The sequence below is a fragment of the Cricetulus griseus genome, chromosome 7 (assembly GCF_003668045.3).
Source record: "Cricetulus griseus strain 17A/GY chromosome 7, alternate assembly CriGri-PICRH-1.0, whole genome shotgun sequence".
Classification (NCBI taxonomy): domain Eukaryota; kingdom Metazoa; phylum Chordata; class Mammalia; order Rodentia; family Cricetidae; genus Cricetulus; species Cricetulus griseus.
This window is the reverse complement of record NC_048600.1, coordinates 131,678,739-131,700,513: the sequence shown is the minus strand read 5'-3', so window position 1 is coordinate 131,700,513 and position 21,775 is coordinate 131,678,739. Positions and strand designations below refer to the sequence as shown.

Sequence of the window (21,775 nt, the reverse complement as noted above, 5' to 3'; positions counted from 1 at the left end):
CCTTTGCTCAGCTCATACCCAGGCTATTGTTTGCAGAACTTACTGCTAGATCTCCAGTCCAGGACTTAACCAGCGATGCCCAAAACTGTATAATGAGATATTTTGCAAAAGAAAATGTAAATAATTCATGGATTAAAAAAAAACAGTAGAATGATAAGGTGCCATAGCCATACTGTCAAAGGACAGAGCTCAGGTTTCTGGTCTTAGCTCCACTACTTGCTAACTGTGTGACCTTGGGCAAATTACATAGCCCTCAGTTTAATTTTCTGAACTGTGGGTAATCCCACTACTAGTGTAATAAGATCATGTGCTATAAAAACACATGAGGGCTGGAGAGTGGTGGCTCACACCTTTAAGCCCAGCACTTGGGAGACAGAGGCAGGTGGATCTCTGTGAGTTCGAGGCCAACCTAGTCTACAGAGGAAGTTCCAGAACAACCAGGGCTACACAAAGAAACCCTGTTTCAACCAAAAAAGAAAACAAAAACATGAAGGCCAGGGAGAGGGCTTAGTGGATGACGTGTTTCCTGTGTAAGTGCAAGGACCTGAGTTTGATCCCTGGCACTTACATTTAAAAAGCTTGGCCTGGTGACATGCACCTGTAACCTCAGCGCTGGGGGAAACAGGCTGCCCTAGTGCTGGGCAGCCATCTGGTCAATCAGTGAGCTTCCAGAGTCACTGAGAGACCCTGAGGGAGCGAGGAAGATTCGTGATAGTGACTCTGGCCTTGACATACACTCTGGTATATATGCACACACAACACCACCACCCTGGCACGTGGGACGTGGCCAAGCCCATGTTTTCATGTCATTACACGAGGCATGTAGTTAATGGTAGTAGCCTGTGTGTTTCCTCACATAAACAATGTTTTTCAGAGACAAAGAAGAAATCTAAACCTATGTAGAAGCCCCATACTGTCTGAGACTCTTGACGGGGCAGCCACCCTTCACAGGCCCCAGGGGACTGAGCGCTTTACAGTTGCTTATTCCAGAGACAACCTTGTTGTTTGTTGTCTTCACTTTATAAATAAGACATAGGGGCTCCAAGAGGCTTGGTAACTCGCCTCTGTTCATTCAGGAGGTGTGAGCTCTGGTCTGGTATGCCATCCTGACAACTTCCTACCTTATATCAAGGTACCTCAGAGTCTACTTAGGAAAAAAATGCTTTTCTATTCCAATCAAAGTATCTCTATGCACAAAGAGTAATAGGATTTATTCATTCACTGGCATCTGGGGCACAGCTTCCAGCAAAGCGTGTTCCATCGTGTTCTATGTGTTTAAGCTCAGGGTATATGTTACACGCCCCCCCCATCCTTCCCCTGGGCTGGCATAGCAGAGAAATGCAAGGTCCTCACACCACCTGCTCTGCCAGCTCCCCCTCTAGCTCAGATGCCAACCTGCGGTTTCCCGACAGCAGTGGCCTCCTGCAGACGCCTCGCTGGGATGAGCCACAGCGGGGATGCGCCCTGGAGCAGATCTGCGGTGTCTTCCGCGTGGACCTGGGCCACATGCGCTCCCTGAGACTGTTCTTCAGGTAAAGAACTATCCTCTTCTTCCTGGAAGCATGTTTGCAAGTGTGTGCAAGTATGTGTGCCTGCATGTATGTTCGTGTGTGTATGCATATTCACACGTGGGGGCACACATAGCATTTCCAGTCTCATGGGTAACAAAAGGCCGCAGCTGGTCTAGTGGATGCTGGCAGTTGCCTCCCTGATCCCACTGTAGGCTGCTGCCCCAGTCTGTCCCCAACACCTTCAGGGAAGGAAGCCCACACCAGGTGCTGTTGCTGCTGGGCACTGCAGGCTGCTGTGTGTCATTTGCATGGTTGGCACTGCACTGGCCCCTAGACGGAGGTGGCCTTTCCTTCCTAGATCCCAGTTGCTGCCTTCTGTCTACGGTTTCCCACATCAATCCAAGTCGGTACCCACCAAAAATCCCTGTAGGAATCCCCAAGGGTGCTGAGGTGGTCAGGTGACAGGCTTGAAGGTAATTTTGGGACACCCTCTCCTGTGGCTCCTTACGATCCTGCCATGAGGGTAGAGGCTGAGTAACCCCCTTCAGGGTCCAGAGCTGTCCCCAGCCAGCCCTGGCGCACTCCTGCAGGTCTCCTGGGCAGCTCAGGAATGGCGTGCCAGGGGTCCTCTGGCTCCAGGTGCCTTTGCTTCCTAGGCAGAGGGAGTGCTGAGTTTGGTTGACACTGCTCCTCACACAGGCAGCCAGACCCCCTTAGGACTCACTGTTTCCTGCCCAAGGTGGCTGTTCTCATTAAACTCAGAAATCAAAACCCGTGTTAATGCGCTCATCCCTCCCCCACCCTGTGGCCCTCTAGTGATGAAGCTTGCACGAGTGGCCAGCTGGTGGTGGCCAGCCGGGAGAGCCAATATAAGATTTTTCACTTTCACCACGGCGGCCTGGACAAGCTCTCCGAGGTGTTCCAGCAATGGAAATTCTGCACGGAGACACACCTCAGGGACCAGGTAGCTGAGAGTGGGGTGACATGGTTGGTCAGGGTGAGGGATGGAAATGCCTCTCTCAGGATATCAGCTGCCAAACCCATGGGTCTGGGACGGTCCCAAGACATCTTGCTCATGGGTCTGGCTCCAGGGACTCTCCTCTGAGGACTATGGCATTGAGCCGGCTGTGGTTTGCAGAGGCTGACAGTGATATGCTTGGGGTTGAAATTTGTGCCCAGGCCTTTCTGAAAGTCACTGAGCACTTGAAGACTCATGTTTTGACAAGGCTTCCTGCCATATTTTGCTCAGTCTGCATACAGAGGTAGTAAAAGCCTTTAGTCACCTGTTTAAGATACTGTGCGTGCTTATTAGAACTGGGGGCTGACTTTACAGCCCTACCCGCAGAGCCTCCTGCCGGCTCCCCTTATTACAATAGAGGTATGTGCCCCCCTGCATCGAGCAACCTTTGATTTTTGAATTAAATGTCAGCTGCGGTTTCGCCTTGGACTCGTGACTGCTCATGGAGACAATCTGACAGGCTGGCTCCCCCGCTCGCCGAACAGCGGGCCTTTGTATGTGGCCGATCGAATGGAATCTATTGCAGGCTCTCCCTGGCAGAGGGAAGTTGGACCATAAGGGGTATTAATTCTGGTTTTCTTTGCGGCTGGAGCAGGAAAGGGAGTGGGGGCGGCGGAGGCTGTGAGCTTCGAAGGGAGAGTGATTTTAGGATGAAGGTATTTTCATTTTAATTGTGTCTAATTACACTTGCCATTTAGGAGTTTGTGTGCAGGGACAGTGTCTCCCCCCCTCCCAGAGGAGAGCGTGGCTTTGACATCCTGGGAACAGCATCTCAGGCTTCAAAAGCCCAAGATCTTAGATCCTGCTCTCTTCCTGGGTTCCTCCCACCCATCCAGCAGGTCACGGATGAGAGGACATGCATGCAATTCTCTATCCGAAGGCCCAAGCTGCCGTCCTCTGAGACCCACCCAGAAGAAAGCCTGTACCGGAGGCTGGACGTGTCTGCCTGGCTCAACCACCTGAATGATTTGGGCCAGGTGGAGGAGGAATATAAGCTACGCCAGGTACAGTGTACAGCAGGGTCACCTGGCCAGCCTCCAGGGAGTCCTGGTAGTCAAGCTGCAGGGAGGGAGGGAGGGAGGGAGGAAAGGTAGGAGGGAGGGAGGGTGGGTGGCAGGCCAGTCCCTGGCGTGGGGTTCGTTCACTGCATTGACGAGCAGTCCTTGAGGAGACAATTCCACAAGTTTGGGGATCCCTTGTGGGCCCTGCAGACTCTGAAGTGTTGAAACCCCCAGGATTAGTTCATGACATGAGAATGACACATTGATCTCAGAATGCCACCCCGGGGGGGCTTTGACATTGAAATGAGCCAGTTTGTACCCAGTATGGGAATGCCTCTCCAGCACTTTCCCCTTGTAAACATGTGCAAATTGCTGGGGTCTGAATCGAGGCCCCACAACACCCTTCTCTGGGGATCTGGGGTTCTTTGAGCTGCCTTGTTTTATACTCTGTACCCCTCCACCCTCTCAACTTGTGCCGCTTCCTCCAGGCCATTTTCTTTGGTGGCATTGATGTGTCGATCCGGGGGGAGGTCTGGCCTTTCCTGCTGCACTATTACAGCCACGAGTCCACATCGGAGGAGCGTGAGGCGCTGCGGGAGCAGAAGCGAAAAGAATATGCAGCGATCCAGCAAAAAAGGTGCATTGGGCCCCAGGAGTCCCATCAAACCCATCAAACCGCGGTGACAAGAAAGTCAGAGGTGCAGTTCATCACTGACTGTGCATTGCATGAACCATGGTTTCGGTGGAGTGTGAGTCTCCCAAGAGCCAGCACCAATGGCTGGACAAGGGCAGTTGCTACACTACGCTCCCTGTGCCTTGGTCCAGGCCCTGTAGTTCACATGCCAAGGATTTTAGAATATGTGCTTAACAGACTTAGCGAGGGGCCAGTGTTGACCAGTGTCAGGCTGGGCTGGGAACGGTTGTTAGGGCTGAAGGCTGCCTCCTGCATGGGTTTCACTACTCACAGCCTGCAGTCGGCTTCTCCTCTGTGGGGCTGGACTTTTAGTTAACATGAGGAAAGTCTGAATACACCACACACACAGGCACACAGACATACACATGCATGTACACACACACACATATTCATGCGTACTCCTGGGAGTGGAGGGTTGATGCTGACAGCACACACACACACACACACACACACACACACACACACACACACACACACACACACACTATTGTTGCTAACAGCCCTAGCAGCAGACGTTGGAGCTCAGGAGAACACAGGCTTCTGTTTCCTGGAGCCTGCAGCTACTCCTGCTCCCTGTCTGCACTCTCCCCTCCCTGGGTCCTCGAGGGCCCCCCTTCCACAGCTGACCTTGGGATGGGGCTCTGTCTGCTCCACAGGCTCTCCATGACCCCCGAGGAGCAGAGAGCCTTCTGGCGCAGTGTGCAGTTCACTGTGGACAAAGACGTGGTTCGGACAGATAGGAATAACCAGTTCTTTCGAGGGGAGGACAACCCGAACGTGGAGAGCATGAGGTACCTGATGACTCTGGCCTCCCTGTGTGAAAGTCTGTGGCCCTGTTTGACTCCCTGGCTGCTGTGCAGTACTCCACCCAGAGCAGAGGAGCCATGAGCTCTCTTAGCTCCTGACCCCTGTAGCAGCCACTCAGTCACAGCCCAGGGTACCAGCAAAGCCTCCCACCCTCTCCTTGCTTAGCCCCTGCTCACTAAGGATACTTCCCCACACTGCCACGCATGCTCTCATCCCCTGATGATGGTCCTCCTCCAATAACGCCACACTGAACCAGAGGCCGCCATCTTTGATATTCTGCTGCAGCCTGGCAAATAAGTGCACAAAATTAATAGCCAATAAAGACGACCAGCCAGCCCACCCTTGTCACAGACAGTGAACCATTAAGAAAGTCGGGCCCCGCATTTCTGCCAAGCCCCTGCTCTGGGCTCTGGCAAATGCTGTTACTGCTTGCAAAATGAATCCAACTTACTTCCATCAGAGTCCAGACTTTTGTTTGTTTGTTTGTTTGTTTGTTTGTTTAAGGCAGCGTTTCTTTATGCAGCTCTGGCTGTCCTGGAACTCTCTCTGTCTAGATCAGGCTAGCCTCAAAATCACAGAGATCTGCCTGCTTACTGAGTGCTGGGATTAAAGGCCTGCATACCACACCTGGCCAATAACCCACACTCAGTCAGGGCTGTGACACCCGCCTCCCCCGAGACCAAGGTGAAGGAGGGCCCCAGCACCTGCACCACAGGCCCTGGTGGGGACTGAAGGGTGGGATGGGTCAAGCCACCTCTGCTTCCCACCACCCTACCAGGAGGATTCTGCTGAATTATGCTGTGTACAACCCAGACATCGGCTACTCACAGGGCATGTCAGACCTGGTGGCACCCATCCTGGCTGAGGTCTTGGATGAATCAGACACCTTCTGGTGCTTCGTGGGTTTGATGCAGAACACCATCTTTGTTAGCTCTCCTCGGGACGAGGACATGGAGAGACAGCTGGTGAGGCGTGTGTGTGTGTGTGTGTGTGTGTGTGTGTGTGTGTGTGTGTGTGTGTGTGTGCTCAGTGAGTATGTGTATTCTGGTGGGAAGGCATGGAGCCAAGCTCTCACGTGCAATTGTGTGTCTCACTATGTGCTGTGTGGGCATGCATATATTTGTGCCTTGTATGTGTGGGTATGTGTGTTTACATCTCTGTGAACATGGGTGTGTGTGCATGTGTGTCTATCTGTGTATTGGAGGGCTCAGAAAGACAGCACACTACCTCCTGTTGCTGCCAGGGGTCTTGATGGTGAAATAGAGCTGTGACATCAGGGGCCAGTAGATAGGAGAGAGCCAGTCTCTGCTGACACAGGTGCGTGCGGGTCTTCTGGGAAAGGCCAGCTAGTCGCCTACAGGAGATATGTGTTTGGGTCTGGGCCAGCCTCTAACCCATTCTTCCTGATACTCCAGAGGCTATTGTAGGCTTTACCCTGCCAGCCTTCTCCCTCCCTGCAGGGCCATCACAATCTAGCCTCCTGGACAGGGCAGGGAAAGGGAAATCCATACTACCCGGCTCAGGTGTGTGTCACTAGCAGCGCCCATTACAGACAGCCGGGGCAGCTGTGGGGACAGAAGGGCTCCAACATTCCCCAGATGTCCAACAGGCAAGTCTCGCATCTCCATCCCCAAAACAGCTGGCCTATTTGTGGGGCTCAGCTGACACTGGCCGCACATCCTCCTCCACAGAGATCAGCCCTACATAAGCCAGGCAGCACCGAGTATTGGGGACTGGATCTTGTCACTGAAAGGCACCTGTGTTTGTGTCAAGCTCCTGCCTGGTTCCAGGCCTGGATGCGGGTGGCCTGCCCTCCATCCTGCAGATGGCCTGGTCTGGAAGCAGACGAGATGTGCTGATAGTGTGAACATACGAGCAGAGGGCACTGGGCTCTGGGGACAGGAACCACAGGTGTCTCTAATCCATACGGGTCTCAAGCATGGAGACTCAGGTAACCAGGCCCAGTGGTCTCTTGCTGGACGAGGTGTGCCTCATGCAGTGATGGCAGAGTTGAGGAAGAGCAAGATGCATAGCCCGAACATCAGCCACTAGGAACTGGAGGGTTGAGCGCAGCAAGGAAGGCGTGAGTGAGAGGCAGCAGGCAGCAGGAGTACCGGGCACCCGGGCAGTCGTGCACATTGGGCAGCCATTAGAAAGCTGTCAGCCACATGGTGTCCTTGACCTTCCATGAGCCACAGACTGGAGACCCCAACCAGTGAGGAAGGGCTCCTGGATCCAGAGCCACACAGCTTCAGGCACCAGGAGCAGCAGTGTGCTTGCCTCAGAGTGGTGCAGAGTCCCAAAGCCCCACTGTACTCAGGAGCCTCCGACCCTGCTAGGCAGCCAACAACTGACCCCAACCAGACACTCGGCCCTGCCTCATCACGCATCGCTGTGATGTCAGGTTGCCACGGTACCCAGGGAGGCAATTACAGGGTCTGACGCCATCGCCCTGGCAGCCTGGTGGCACATGGCCAGTGACTCATTAGCTGTTGGAGATTGGTTTTCTCGTGGCGTCAGTGAAGTCAGCAGCCCCCACCTGGTGCTTCCAGAAATAGCCTGTCAAGTCCCATGCAACCTGGTGACCTGCCACACAGGAACCCAGGGTCTTGAAACTCAGACACATACTCTCCCCCGGTCAGCTCTGGGAGTTGCTAGATGGTGGTGAGATAGAAGAGGCTTTAGCTGGAGTTTCAGGAACTGCCCTGCTGCCCTGCCAGGTCAGGCATATATTAGAAACAGTCCCTGGGGGTCAGTCGGCTGAGGCTGGGGGATGACTTCACACTGAGTCAGCCTCCTTGACCACCCAGGAGATCATTCTATGCCTAGGGCTATACCGCGGTCTCCTTCTAGAATATCTTCAAATCTAAGATGAACTGGCAGACAGGTGTGAGCAAGATTCCAGTGGTGGAGATGACTCGGTCAGCAGAGTGCCTATTGTGCAAGCGTGAGGACCGAAGCCCAGATTCGCAGCACTTGGATGTTCTGGGCCTGTGCTGGGGAAGCTCACACAGGTGGATCCTTGGAGCTTGCTGCCCAACCAGTCCAGTTAATTGGCAAGCTCTGGATTCAGCGAGAGACACGGTCTCAAAAAAGGTAGACTCAAGCAGGAAAGATGGCCAGAGGTTTATAGCATGCACTGCTCTTGTGCAGGACATAAGTTGGATTCCCAGCACCTGTATCAATGAGCTCACAATTGCCTTTAACTCCGGTTTCAGAGTTATCTGTCTCCTCTGGCCTCCGTGGCTACCGGAAGTCATGTGCATAGACCCATCTCTGCATATGTAATTAAATATAATAAAATAAAATAAGGGCTGGGGTGGCGGCTCAGAGGTTAAGAGCACTGACTGCTCTTGCAGAGGTCCTGGATTTGGATCCCAGTGCCCATATAATTGCTTGCAACCATCTGTAACTGCAGATCCTGGGGGTCGATCCAACTCCCTCTTGCAGCCTCCATGAGCACCGGGTATCTGTGCGTCACACAGGCAAACATGCAGATCACTCATACACAGAAAATATATAAGTCCAATTTTTAAATAATAACTCTTTTTAAAAAATAAGACACCCGATGTTAACTTCTGGCCTGCTCTCTCTCTCTCTCTTTCTCTCTTTCTCTCTCTCTCTCTCTCTCTCTCTCTCTCTCTCTCTCTCTCTCTCTCCACACACCACACACACACAGAGAGAGAGAGAGAGAGAGAGAGAGAGAGAAAGAGAGAGAGAGAGAGAGAGAGAGAGAGAGAAGGTTCCAGTGGTAGACTGACATAGTAGTTGGCTGATGGGTTTGGCAGAGAGACTTCCTGTGTGTGCTTTTGGGGTTGAAGGTATTCTGAGTATCGGCTTCCTGGCCCTGGTAGTCAGGCTTTCCCGGAGCCTGGCTAACACCCTCCTCCCCCTCCAGCTGTACCTGCGGGAGCTGCTCAGGCTGACACAGCAGCGCTTCTACCAGCACCTGGTCTCCCTGGGCGAGGACGGGCTCCAGATGCTGTTTTGCCACCGCTGGCTCCTACTCTGCTTCAAACGGGAGTTTCCTGAGGCCGAGGCCCTGCGTATCTGGGAGGCCTGCTGGGCCCACTACCAGGTGAGCTGGGCAGGCGCAGTGGGGAAGGTAGGGTCCTGGGGTCACCCCCAGCCTTTTCTCGTGTGGGGCTGTCTCCTCCTTGCCCCAACCACCCACCGCCACCACCATCACCGCCTCTCACAGCCACCATTTTCCAGGCCTGTGCAGCCCACTTCAGACCTCCCATCCCATGTATTTGAAATAATGTAAATTGTTGGCTGACACGCTCTTCACTGACTCCCTTCTGTCACAGCCAGTCAGTGGGAGGGATGTCAGTCACAGCAGCCCAGGGTGTATGTGCCACATGCTGTGGCCAGTGCTATGCCGCCTTGTCCCCAAGACTTTCGGGCCACCCCGAGCTCCTCCTGCCTTCCCACAGCTCCAGAGAGAGCCTGGCTCAGGGATGAGGGCATCCACTTGTATTTGACATGATCAGTTTCTCCTCCAGCCACCAGGCTGAGTCTGTATTCCCACCTGAGCTACACCCAAGCCATCAGTGTAAGAAAGTCGGCAAGTCAGTTTGACTCCATCAGTCTTAAATAATAATAGTAATAGTAATAATAATAATAATAATACCACCAAAAGTTGGGGAGATTGCTGAGTAGGTGAAGTGCTTGCCTTGCAAGCTCGTGGCTCTATACTGTAGTCCCTGAACCTGTGTTTTTAAAAAAGCCAGGCATGCCAGACATGGAGGTACACACCTTTAATCCCAGTATTCCAGAGACAGAGGCAGAGAGGTTTTTGTGAGTTCTAGGCAAGTCAAAGCTACACAGTGTGAACTGTCTAAAACAACAACAACAACAACAAAACAAACAAAAAACCCAACTGGGGAGGCGCATACTAGTAACTCCAGTGCTGGGGTATCAGAGACAGGCAAATCCCTAGAGCTTGCCAGCCAGGCAGTTCAGCCTAATTGCTGAGCTCCGGGGCCCAGTGAGAGACCCTGAGAAACTGTCTTCTAGCTTCACATGGGCACACATTTGTACGTTTACACATGGGCTTGCACAAACAGAAAACAGTACCATCCATGTGTCCAGGGCATAGCTCTGTCCTCCTCTACCTCTAACCCCAGCTATGAAAAGCACACACCGAAGTCACCTCTCCTCTGCCAGTGCATCCTAGACTTAAAGACTGTTCTAGACAGATATTCTGATTCAGATTGGCTAGGGAGGCTGAGTCATGGGAAATAACCCAGCTGTCCTCTGAGGCTGTGGGCAGCACCTGCTGCTCAGCCCCGGTTGGCCACCGTCTTGTTCAAGACCCACAAAGCGAGTTGGTGTTGCCTTCAGGTTTTGGGATTAATGGTCACATCTGGAAGGTCTTCCTTCCCCCATCAGCTGAGAACGGGAGGAAGGGAAGATGATGAATGAGCCAGGAGTGAACTCTGGAGGGAAGTCACTGGCAGGTGAGGCCTCGGCTTCCCAAGCAAAGGCTTCCTGCAGTCCTCTGTGCTGTGGCTTGCTGCTGTGCCCCTGCCCCCGGAGCTGGGACTTGCCCTGTGCTCTGGTCCAGTCTCCACAGAGTGTTTCCCTCTCCCTTCCTCCCACCCCTTTGGAAGAGCGGGTGGGCAGGCATGGGATGGGGACTTCAGCACCCACAGCCTCTGTATGCTGCCGGTCTGGTTGGGAGATGACAGCCTACACGGTGTTATCAGGATACTCAAGAGGGCGTTCCCAGAGCCCCCGTCCTTCTGTGTCACGGCTGAGCACCTACAGGTGTCCAGGCAAGAGAGCACCACAAGGTCGCCCCAAAGGAGGGGAGGGACTGTGGGCATCTGGAAAGGAGGCTAGGGGCCACAAGATGGTAGCAGCCCTCCACGCGGCCTCCAGGGAATCTTAGTAGGAATCTTCCCACATGCTCTGCAACCAGCCATAGCGTGGGGTCATGTAGTGAGGATGCTGAGCTGAAGCAGGAGACACGCCACCAGAAGTCAGCTGCCAGAACTTCTTCCCTGTTGGCATAGCCTGCGTACAGCCGTCAGGAAGCAGTCTGGTCAGCCCTTTGCACACACATGGCACCCTTGAGACCTCTGTGGATGGGACTCTGCAGTGAGCTCAGACAGGGTTGGAAGGAAGGTCTTCTTTTCCCTCATCCCAGACGCCTCCCGAGAGAGCACCAACAGCCAGGGTGTGGCACAGTTACCATCCATTAGTGTGTCACAGCAGCCCAGGATGTGGCTGCCAACACTGGCCCTGTCTTCAGGTGGGGAAACGGAGGAGGAGCCAGAGATGCAGGATTCCCAGGCACACGGGACCTTCGAGCACAGGCTCAGTCTCAGATAGCCTGAGCCAGGCTCATGGCTGAACTGTGGTTCAGACTTGAAGGGCCCCTCTGAGCGCTCTGTCTCCCTGTAGACGGACTACTTCCACCTGTTCATCTGTGTGGCCATCGTGGCCATCTATGGGGATGATGTCATCGAGCAGCAGCTGGCCACAGACCAGATGCTCCTGCACTTTGGGAATCTGGCCATGCACATGAATGGAGAACTGGTGCTCAGGAAGGTGGGTGCTGCGCCGGCCACATACTGCCCCTCCCCACCCCTGCCCACAGAGCCCCACCCCCACCTCACAGCCCCACCCCTTCACAGCCCCACCCCTGCCCACAGAGCCCCACCCACTCCTCACAGCCCCACCCCTGTCCACAGAGCCCACCACTCCTCACAGCCCCACCCTGCCCACAGAGCCCCACCCCCTCCTCACAGCCCCACCCCTTCATATGAAGCCTGGCCCATACCTAAAGGACCCAGCCCTGCACACAGAGTTCTACCCCCACCTCACAGCCCCACCCCTGCCCACGGAGCCCCACCCACTCCTCACAGCCCCACCCCTTCATGTGAAGCCTGGCCCATACCTAAAGGACCCAGCCCTGCACACAGAGTTCTACCCCCACCTCACAGCCCCACCCCGCCCTCTGAGTCCCATCCACACCCCAGAACCCTACCCAGCTCATGGGCTCAGCTTGTACAGAGAGCCCCTCTCACATCACAGGACCCCACCTCAGCACATGGACACACCCCACATGCAAAGTTCTATCCTGTCCCTCACTTACCTGATGGGCTTTCTCTACCAAGTCCGTGGGGATTGGCACCTGATACAGCCTCATCAACCCAGTGGTGCTATTGTGTCCCTGTGTTGTCCCCATGGTCCTTGGGGCTGTCATTGGACACAGCTCCTTTCATATGCTACACTGCATAAATACCTAGCCATTCCCCACCCAGGAGTGCCTCCTTCCAGTCAAGAGCTAGGAAAGTGAAGAAGGAGATGCAGAACCTAGACTTAGCTTCTTATCCATGACTGGAAGACCTTGAGCCTCAGCCACCTCCTGCTTCCCCCACTCTAGCTGGCAGTTCCGGGACTCTGGGGGTCCATGGAAGAGCAGGGGTCCTCAGGCCCATCACTGTGCTGGACTCCCCAGACAGACCTTTCAGGGCACAGGGTGGCTCCGAGGCGGGGGCAGAGTGCAAGGGCCTTTTACTGTGCAGAAGGGATTGGGACTGGGTGGGAGGGGCCTGCAAAGGCCAGGAAGGACTGTGTGGGGTAGTGACATTCTGACTCCCATCACCCTCACTTGGGAATTTTGTGTCTTAAACTACCCAGGTATCTCATGGTCCCTTGTCAGCAGCCAATAAAAACCAGGACACTGCTGTCCCCACGTAGTAAGCCCATGAGTGTGGCCCTTAGTTCCATACTCTTCCCCTAGTCCCTGGTGTCCCTATGGCCTGACTGTCCCCTTAGCCTTTTCTCTCTCCGCAGGCCAGGAGTCTCCTGTACCAGTTCCGCCTCTTACCACGGATCCCCTGCAGCCTACATGACCTGTGTAAGCTGTGTGGGACAGGCATGTGGGACAGTGGGTACATGCCAGCTGTGGAGTGTGCCGGCCACCACCCGGGCTCAGAGAACTGTCCCTATGGGGGCACAATGGAGATGCCATCACCCAAGCCCCCAAGAGAAGGCAAGAAGGGCCCAAAGGCACCTCGGGAGGCCTTTGGTTTCCGCAGATAGAAAACTTCTGCCCTTGATGAGGAGCAAGGGGACCTCCCTGGACAAGTGGGAGGGGGAGGGGATGGACGTCAAGGGAACAGAATCTAGAAACACAAGGAAAGGCCTCTGGCCAATGTGACAAAATCAGACACTGAAGTGACAGCGGATATCAGATGTCCTGAGAATTCAGCTTCTGAAAGGCTGGCCCAGGATGTCTGGCTACTGCACTGGAATGCAGGCTGCTGGCTAGCCAGCTGGGGGATTCCAGCAGAGCCCAGAGTCACTCCATGAGCTGTGGGCAAAGCAGGGTCTAGAAAAGGCTTCGTCCTCACACAGTACCATGGGGCACAGAGAAAACACCTGTCCAAACTATCTGAGAGAGAGAGAGAGAGAGGGAGAGGGAGAGGGAGAGGGAGAGGGAGAGGGAGGGGAGGGGAGGGAGGGGGAGGGAGAGAGAGAGAGAACGCATACATTCAGGCCTGAGCTTCCCACAGTGTCCATGTGAGTGTTGGGAGGGACAAGCCTACTCTGAGCCAGAGACACAGGCTGGTAAACAAGTGTCAAATGTACCGTGCACTGGGGTCCTCCCCTTAGGATCTGAGGTTTGTCCTCTCTACCAAAACCAGCAACCCACTGGGGCCTAAATGGGTTGAGGGGTGTGGTATGCACAACCATGAGGTCCTCTGATGAGAACATGCTTAGTCCTAGGGAAGGGGGATTATATAAATTCCCAGCTAAGACAAAGGTATCTGGAATATCTGGGGAGGTGTCTCCGCCTCCATGCAGGACCTGGGTCCCTGTTTCGCCAGGGGTTTCCGTCCCTTGGCGTCTCTGTGGCTGAGCAACACTGGGGTGCTCTGCCTCTTAAGAAGGAAAAGGTCACCGCCACACTCCGTCCTCCGAAGCTGAGGATGGCGGTTGGATGAAGATGTGTTCCAGAGCATTGCTAGCCAGTGTCCCAAAAGCCGGTGCAAGCAAGGAGCCTGGATCCTCCACCAAGGGCTGAATCTGGGTGGGAGCGCAGGCGGCAGGTGTGTGCCCTGCTGTTGACTTTTCTCGCTGAGAGTGGCGCTGCAGGACAGTGCCCCATTTAACAGGTGCTGCTGATCAGAATGACAACGGAGGCCTCTCATAGCCACCTCCCAACTTCCCCTTCTCCATGAGCCCCTCCCTCTTCTGCAGTCATTTCTGAGGATGTGGATCCCTGAGGGAAGAGATTCTGGGAGAGAGTGTCCTGATCTTGGGGTGCTGTCCATTATGAGCAACACTGAAGTTCTGAGAGTGGCCTTTTTTAGCCAACTTGCTTTCTATACTAGTCTCTGACCCTTTCTGGAAGTTAGGGCCACAACCAGGCATACCCGGTGTCCGGCACTGCAGTAGCAGTACACAGAGCAGTCTCAGTGGCTAGAACCAGGTACATCTGGCTGGTTCACACAGCTTTGGGCCAGCAGTCCAGGCTGGGTGCTTCTGGTCTTGGATAGGATCGCTTGGTCTCTTCTGGGGTCACCATCTCTGAGTTCCCAGTGGGTACGTAAAGTGTATGGCCTCTGAGTCTTGGGTCACGCCATGATGGTAGAGGCAGTGTTTTTCTAAGTGTCAGTGCACTGTTGTGTGGGGACAGGGGGAGCAGAGTCTCAGAGAGCAAGGACCTCTAGCTCCCACTGCTCCCCAAGACCTGACCTAGCATGGTCAGCAACAGCCTCGTGCCAGGTTTCTCCTTAGTCCCATAGACTGCTGGACCCTGGTGTTACCTGTGTTAAGCCAGCTGGGGCCTCTCCAGCCAGACATGGTGTGTGGGCTCTCAGAGCTCTGCTCAACAGAATGGAGAGGTCCCTGCTCGCACAGAACAGCAACCTTAATCTGGATGCAATTAGAGGAGACCAGCCAAATACCCTGTGGCAGCTGTTACCCCAGGATTATTCCCAGCCAGCAAAAGGCATTAGGTGATAATTCAGTCATTAGACTTCTAGCCTTCCCACCGCCAGGACATACAAATCACGGGTAATCAGCCCGCACACCGTCCCTTGGCCATGAGGCTTATTTAACCCATTTTTTAAAATGACACTTAATGCTATTGACCGGCCCGCCTGTGTGCGCATGCCGCCCCCCCCCCACCCGCCGCTAATGTCTGTGCTGACGACATCACCTCATGTCATTGGGGCTCTAGCAAAGGACACCTTTGATGTGTGTGTGTGTGTGTGTGTGTGTGTGCGCGCGCGCGCGCGCGTGCGTGCGTGCGTGTGTGCGTGTGTGCGTGCGTGCGTGCTGTCACGGTGACGCATGATGCTTACCTTGGAAAGGGCCACTTCTGACTCACCAAGTAGAAGGGACAGTGTTGGGGGAGGGGCGGCAACAAGAGGAGATGGCTGGAATGTGTGCTCCTCTGTCTGGGCCAGCGCCCTCACTGGGTACAGAGAAGACCGCTGCTTCCATAGAAAGTTCTGCCTCAAGTGCCAGCCAGGAGGCCTGGCCCACCTTTACAGACTGTGTGGTTCCTGGCTAACCAGGGTCAGGGAGGGGAACAGGTTAAATTCAGGAGGGGAAGGTTTCAGTTTTGACACCAGAGTTTTTGCTAAAAGTGTCATGAAGCCCTTGCTGGACAAAGCAGGGTCTCCTGGAGCTGGTGCCTTTGATGGCCCTGGGCATGGGGAGGAGATGGCAATAGGTAACAGTGTTTCAGGGGACAGCTCCCACAACGTTCCTCTGCCTTCTTGCCTGCAATCACGTTTTGTTTTTGCTTTGTTGTTGTTTTGCTGTGCAAAGGGCAGTATGTGGAACTTGGGGCCCACACACGTGCTAGGCAAACAAACGTGCTGCCCCACCGAATGCCACACCCAACCCACCTGCTTCATGTTTGACAAAATGAATTTAGATAGAGGTCAGTTCCCACGGTGCCAGGAGTTCACCTGTGGCCTCCTCCTGTAGGCTCCTTTCCACTGTGGTCAGGCTGGGGTTGTCAGGGACACCCTGGGCTGGCCAGACAGAGGGAAGGAGACTGGCAGAACTCCCTTACCTTGGAAAGGTCACCATGTCCAGGAGGGAGAAAGGTAACAAGTCTCCTAGAGGTATAGCCTGGGTTAGAGGTAGGCCAGGGCCCGCCCAGGTGGGCCACAGGGAAGCTGGCTAGCCTGAGGCTAGGCCTGTCCTGGAGTACTGGAAGAACACAGCAGTCTCTGGATGTTAGTCTTGTGTTTCTAAAGAGGTTGTGTTGCTAACCTGGTCTAGAGGGAACCACCCCAAACCCAAGAAGCCAGTTTCCCTCAGAGCTTCCCTGGCAGGGAGTGAAGGGTTCCCCTAGCCGTTTCCTCGCCTGTAAAAGGAGAGCAAGACTCTCCATCAGGCTCCTTCAAAAGCCTGCTTTGGGGACTTCTGTGTCAAGGCTGCCACGAGGGTGGCTAACCATGGCCCAGGGACCTCACCTGCCACTCAGGGAAGAGCCCACTGGCCTTAGCCTTCCGCAGCAGTGACCGAGAGGGGCTGTCCACTCCCATCAAGTGCTCTCCCTGGTTTGGAGTCAGCAAACCCATGCCTCTCCCACGTCTCCACCTTCCGTGTGTCCTCTGCAGAGGGCAAGCCTCTGCACCTCCTCTTATGCCTACCCTGAAGAAATGTGAGCCACAAAGCCACCTCAGCGGGCTTGGCCAGCGCCTGTCTGTGCGCATGCGCACGTGCTCTTCTGTAGCCGGCCTCGCCCACAGCTGGGAAGAACCTTCTGTGAGGGTGCTGCACCTTCGTTCGGAACAGCTGCGTGCCGATACCTGCCACCACCAGGCCTTTAAATACATTGCATCCAGCTCCAGGTGGGAGTATAGCATTTCGGGTTTGCAGAGGTCAAGTCTCATGACTGTCTTCCTTCCACACCTTGAGGACAAGGAAGACAGCTTTTTGTGTTTTGTTTTTAAAGTAATGAAATGTCCCCATGGCTAATGTCTAAGGCAAGTGACTCGTTTCTCTGTTGGGTTTTTTTGTTGTTGGGTTTTTTGTTTTGTTTTGTTTTGTTTGTTTGTTTTTTCAGTTCCCTTCTGGTCAAGGTCAGGACTGGTCACCATGACCCTTGTTAATCATGACTCTCATGGATTCCACACAAAATAAATAAAATAGTATTGCCACACACATGGTCCAACACCTTAAGAGAAGACTAACGAGAGTGGCCAGGTCAGACCAGGTCGGGCTCCGGAACTAGGCAGAGAGGCCCCGTGGAAGAGGACTGAGGGCTTTTAGATTTGGCCAGTTTGCCCAGCTCCTTGGCTGCTGTGAGACCACTGGGAGGGGAGCAGGTGAGGCCTGAGATGGAGAAGAAGAGATGGGCTGCGGGCCCAGCTCTGGGAAGGCCAGAGACATGGTCAGAAGGTCATGCTGAGCCTGGCAGGGGAGTGAAGAACTCAGGAGTGCTTTATGGGCCTCATGACCACTCTCAGCTCACGGGTCCCAGGCTACCCAGTGCCGGGAAACTCGTAACAGCGTTTGACAGGGCCTTAGAGGTCCTGTCCCTATTTCAGCCTGAGTCAGCCTGTGTGAACCTCCTTTGGGAGACAATCAGTATACTGAAATTTGGAGGGTGTAGGCTAGGCATCAAAGGGGCCCTGCTGTTTTACCAGCACTGGGAACCAGTTATAGAGACATAAAGCCCAGGGGTGATGCAAAGGTACGTGAGGGTCTGCCTGGGCCCTTGGAGAAGTTTCTGGAACAAATGGGGCAGAAACCCCAGCCTTCACCTAAAGCACCCATTGGGACTTTGAGCTGCTTCCACAGGGCTTGTGTGTGTGTACTGGTGTGCCCTGCAGAGGTGAGAGGGACCAGGGCTTGTGTGTGTACTGCTGTGCCCCTGTAGAGGTGAAAGGGACCAGGGCTTGTGTGTGTACTGGTGTGCCCTGCAGAGGTGAGAGGGACCAGGGCTTGTGTGTGTACTGCTGTGCCCCTGTAGAGGTGAGAGGGACCAGGGCTTGTGTGTGTACTGATGTGCCCTGCAGAGGTGAGAGGGACCAGGGCTTGTGTGTGTACTGGTGTGCCCCTGTAGAGGTGAGAGGGACCAGGGCTTGTGTGTGTACTGGTGTGCCCTGCAGAGGTGAGAGGGACCAGGGCTTGTGTGTGTACTGGTGTGCCCCTGCAGAGGTGAGAGGGACCAGGGCTGGTGTGTGTGTACTGGTGTGCCCTGCAGAGGTGAGAGGGACCAGGGCTTGAGTAGCCTGATAGTCCTGTGTCTGTCCACCCTTCTACCCACCTGTCCTTGGCTTGGACAGACTCATGCCCAATGTGCCCTGGTGAGGATTGGAAGGTGCCAGCCAAGCCCAGAGAGTCAGCTCATGAGGATGCCAGAAGCTAGTTCCCTGTGGAGAGGCCTCCATCTGCTTGGAAGCCGGAGGGCTTCTGGCCCAAGCTACCTTGAAAGCTAAGTTCCACTGTCACTGGAGTCTGAAGTGCTGGTGGTGACCAAGGGCCAAAGTGACAGGAGGGAGCCAGGCAGGTGCTCACAGCCTCTGAGTCTGTGAGGCTGCAAAGGATGGCATGGAGCCCAGGAACAGGAGTTGCATCTCCTCAGGGAGGGACAGTCCACCCTCCTGGGCCAGTCCCACAGGGGGCTGAGGCCTGTCATTAACCCTGTTTTGAGCCACAGACTGGCCAGTCACAGCCCATTGAAACAGGGTATTCTTATGTGGAGTTCTTCAGGGCCTGGGACACAAATCCTACATGCCAAGACTCGAATGGACGAGGGCACCCACACCTCTGTGCCTTCAACTAGGCAAACTTTGAACTCCCAATCCCTACAGCACCCAGGCCCTTCTCTCCTTCAACCCCGAGCACTAATATTCATTACCCATGTCCCCTCACCCCTGCTAAACCCTGTCTTGGCCTGTTTCTTCAGAGGGTTATAAGGGCCCTCCTCCACTGCCTCACAAGCCAAGAGTCCAGAAAAGGTGGGTCATTTGCAGTGCACACCCTGAGCGCCATACTGACCCCTCCTTGTCACCAAGTCACCCCTTTTTAAGCCCACGCTCTGTTCATGCTTCATCTGGGCTCTGGTGCCCAGACACCACCACACCTGTGTCCCACCCTGTCAGGGAAAGGGCGTCTTGGCAGCTCCTCCGTGGTGGGGAGACCCCAGACAAGCTCTTTAAGGAGCAGCTGTCCTCCAAAAAGACCAGACCAGAGGACACCTGCCATTGGTCTGGCCTATGACACCCAGATTCTAACATTCCTACATTTCAAAAGGCGCCTGGCTCCCTGCCTCTCCACCTGAGTCCTCCTTTCTCTGTATCTCAAGAGAGTTACAGCACTCTGGGTCCCGTGTGCGTGAGGTGGGAAGAGAGGGAGGGTGATTTAAACAGCATTTAAAAGCTGTTCATATCCAAACGGGAGAGTGTCAGGCCAGAGACTTCTGGTTCTCTGACCCCAGACAGAAGGGGACACTTCATGTTATCAAGGATGACAGAGGCTTCTGAGTCTATGATGCTGTGAGGAGGGTGCCTTGAGGGCAGAGTCCCCAGTTGGGTACAGCACCTGGCTCTAGCTACCCTCTGCCACAAAATGGGAGTGCCCGCTGAACTGAGGCGCATTTGGGAGAAAATTCACTTGTTCCTGGACATAAGCAGCCGTGCACAGATGCAATAGAAGAAGACATCAAGGCCAGAGGTCTCTTGGCTGCAAGGCACAGGGGAATGAACAGTACAGGAGTGGTAAAGGGCCAAGGTAGGGCCCTACTGGTAGGGTGAGAGACCGGGGCTTTGGGTGGTTCAGTTAAGAGCTGTTGCCATCTGCTGGGGGCAAGCAAAGGATGAGAGCAACACACTGTCAACAGAAAAGACACCAGGAAGCAAAAGGCGGACCCACTTAAAAGGAAGGCTGCAAGGGAGTCAATGCTGCCAAGTGTTCATTGCAGAGGGAACGCCCAATAGTGTACTCTCCACATTGCTCTTTTGGAGCTTCCTGGACAAAGAGACTAATGGCTGCAGGAGGCACTGCCAAGGAGGCAAAGGGAACCTACAGGTTGCCCTGTCCCAGAGACATCCTGTCCACCTTCCCGCAGAACCCAGAGCTCTGAGTACAAGCTCTGGGTGTGACTTAGCCAGGCCCAAGAGAGACTGCTGCCAATGGACGCTCCACCCACTAGCCTACAAGGTCCACCCACATGTAGAGACGCTAGGGGAGGAGCGCTCTGCTTCCCCATGTCTCCCTCCATGAGAGGGGACCCAGTCTACTCGAAAACCTGAACTGTGCTGGAGATCCACCATTATTAGCACCTCTCAGGGAGGTTGTGGAAGGATCAACTTGCCTGACAACCCCAGGCTGAGTCCCTCTCTTCTGCCCACCTCCTGCCACTGTCACAGGCTGTAGCAACAAGGCAGAAGTTCATAGGTCATCCCCCAACCCCCACTCGGGTGTCACTCAAGTCTGCTCAGGTCTCCTCCACCAGAGACTTAGGCTCTCATTTTCCCAAAGCCAGCACCCTGGTGGATTCCTGGGAAATGTCCAGCTGTGCCAAATGGTTCATTTAGATAGCACGTTCCCCCACTCTCGGGGCTTTCTGTTTGATTGGCCACACACAGGACTGCCTGCCTCAGGCCAACAAGCGTAAATGAAGTTTCAGGAGTGTGATCAGCATCCCTGAATTGGGGCGGGGGGGGGGGGGGGCTAGTTGCACAAGTGTCTTGAGAGCCTACATTCTTATGGATGAGATTCTGCCAGTTCCACCAGGGACAGGATCCATGTAACAGGGACAGGATTTGGCGGGGGCAAATGTGCCTGCAGGTGCCCATGGGAAGGCTGGAAGTGAAGGTCCTGCTTCCTGCCTTGGCTCCCCTTCTCCTTCCACAGTGGTCACAGTGCCTCCCCCAGGATGCTGCAGATTTGAGCAAAAGACCACAGCCCTCCCCTCGAGACTCAGGTATAGCACAGTTTCTGGGGCATCCCCAAAGAGGACTGCAGCTCAATGATGGCTCACCAAAGAAGCCTGGGCCTGGGATTTCTGCTGAGAGGTGTGTGTGTGTGTGTGTGTGTGTGTGTGTTGCACAGAGCACAGGATCTCCCCAACCCCACAGCTGCAGAGTCCCATAGAGCTTATTCCATTGAGGGAGCTAGGCAGGAAGGGCACTTTGTCAGAAAGAGGGCTAGACGGGTTACACCCCTCTCAGCTCCTGTTCACTTGGTGGATGCCAGCCACACTTCCGTACAAGACACACAGCATGGTGGGGCTCAACAGTAGTTGAAACCTGCAAGGTCTGAGCTTCTCACTAGTGCTGGCTTCTGGGAAGGGTCAGGCAGGACCTGCACCTGGATCCCTATCGCAGCCCAGGGTATAGGATGGGATTTGGGCATGGCAAGACACAGCATCTTCCTGGGGAATCTTCGGGGCTTTTCTAGCCTTCTACAGAAGAGACTGCCGGCTCCCACCATCCCACGCTCTGCTCTGCAGAGCCCCTTGTAGCAGCCTCTGACTTCATGTCCCATGCTCTCATCCTACCTTGTACATCATCACACGCCCCACCACAGCCACTGTGTGCAGGGTGCCTACAAAGTGAGGAGCAGGGGTCCTGAACGAGGCAGTGTGCAGGGCAGCAGAGGGACTGGGCCTTCTGGCCTTGGGAGCCTGAGGAGGGGCCCGACTGAGGGAGTGCAGAAGGAGGGGAAGGAGAACTGGCAATCTAATCATAACAGGTGCATTCTAGGTAAGTATTAGTAACTCATGATGCAGGGAATTGGGGAGAGTCTA

The 21,775-nt window shown here is 54.6% G+C and overlaps 1 protein-coding gene across 6 annotated transcripts in view; it reads left to right on the top strand.

Annotated features, from left to right (window-relative positions):
- The window catches only part of Tbc1d16 (TBC1 domain family member 16), an 85,621-nt gene extending 68,440 nt beyond the window's left edge, over positions 1 to 17,181 (top strand). For 2 of the 6 annotated variants that reach the window (XM_035447715.1, XM_035447716.1), the window contains exons 4-12: positions 1,371 to 1,532; positions 2,328 to 2,475; positions 3,366 to 3,533; positions 4,019 to 4,167; positions 4,881 to 5,015; positions 5,810 to 5,996; positions 8,930 to 9,109; positions 11,443 to 11,589; positions 12,841 to 17,181. In XM_035447715.1, coding sequence (XP_035303606.1) covers positions 1,371 to 1,532; positions 2,328 to 2,475; positions 3,366 to 3,533; positions 4,019 to 4,167; positions 4,881 to 5,015; positions 5,810 to 5,996; positions 8,930 to 9,109; positions 11,443 to 11,589; positions 12,841 to 13,089 — 1,525 coding nt within the window. In that variant the 3' untranslated portion in view covers positions 13,090 to 17,181. Of the gene's footprint in view, positions 1 to 1,370; positions 1,533 to 2,327; positions 2,476 to 3,365; positions 3,534 to 4,018; positions 4,168 to 4,880; positions 5,016 to 5,809; positions 5,997 to 8,929; positions 9,110 to 10,377; positions 10,494 to 11,442; positions 11,590 to 12,840 lie in introns of those variants that run through there. The other 4 variants (XM_035447719.1, XM_035447718.1, XM_035447717.1 and 1 more) reach the window with 4 other exon arrangements.
- Positions 17,182 to 21,775: the final 4,594 nt, after the last annotated feature.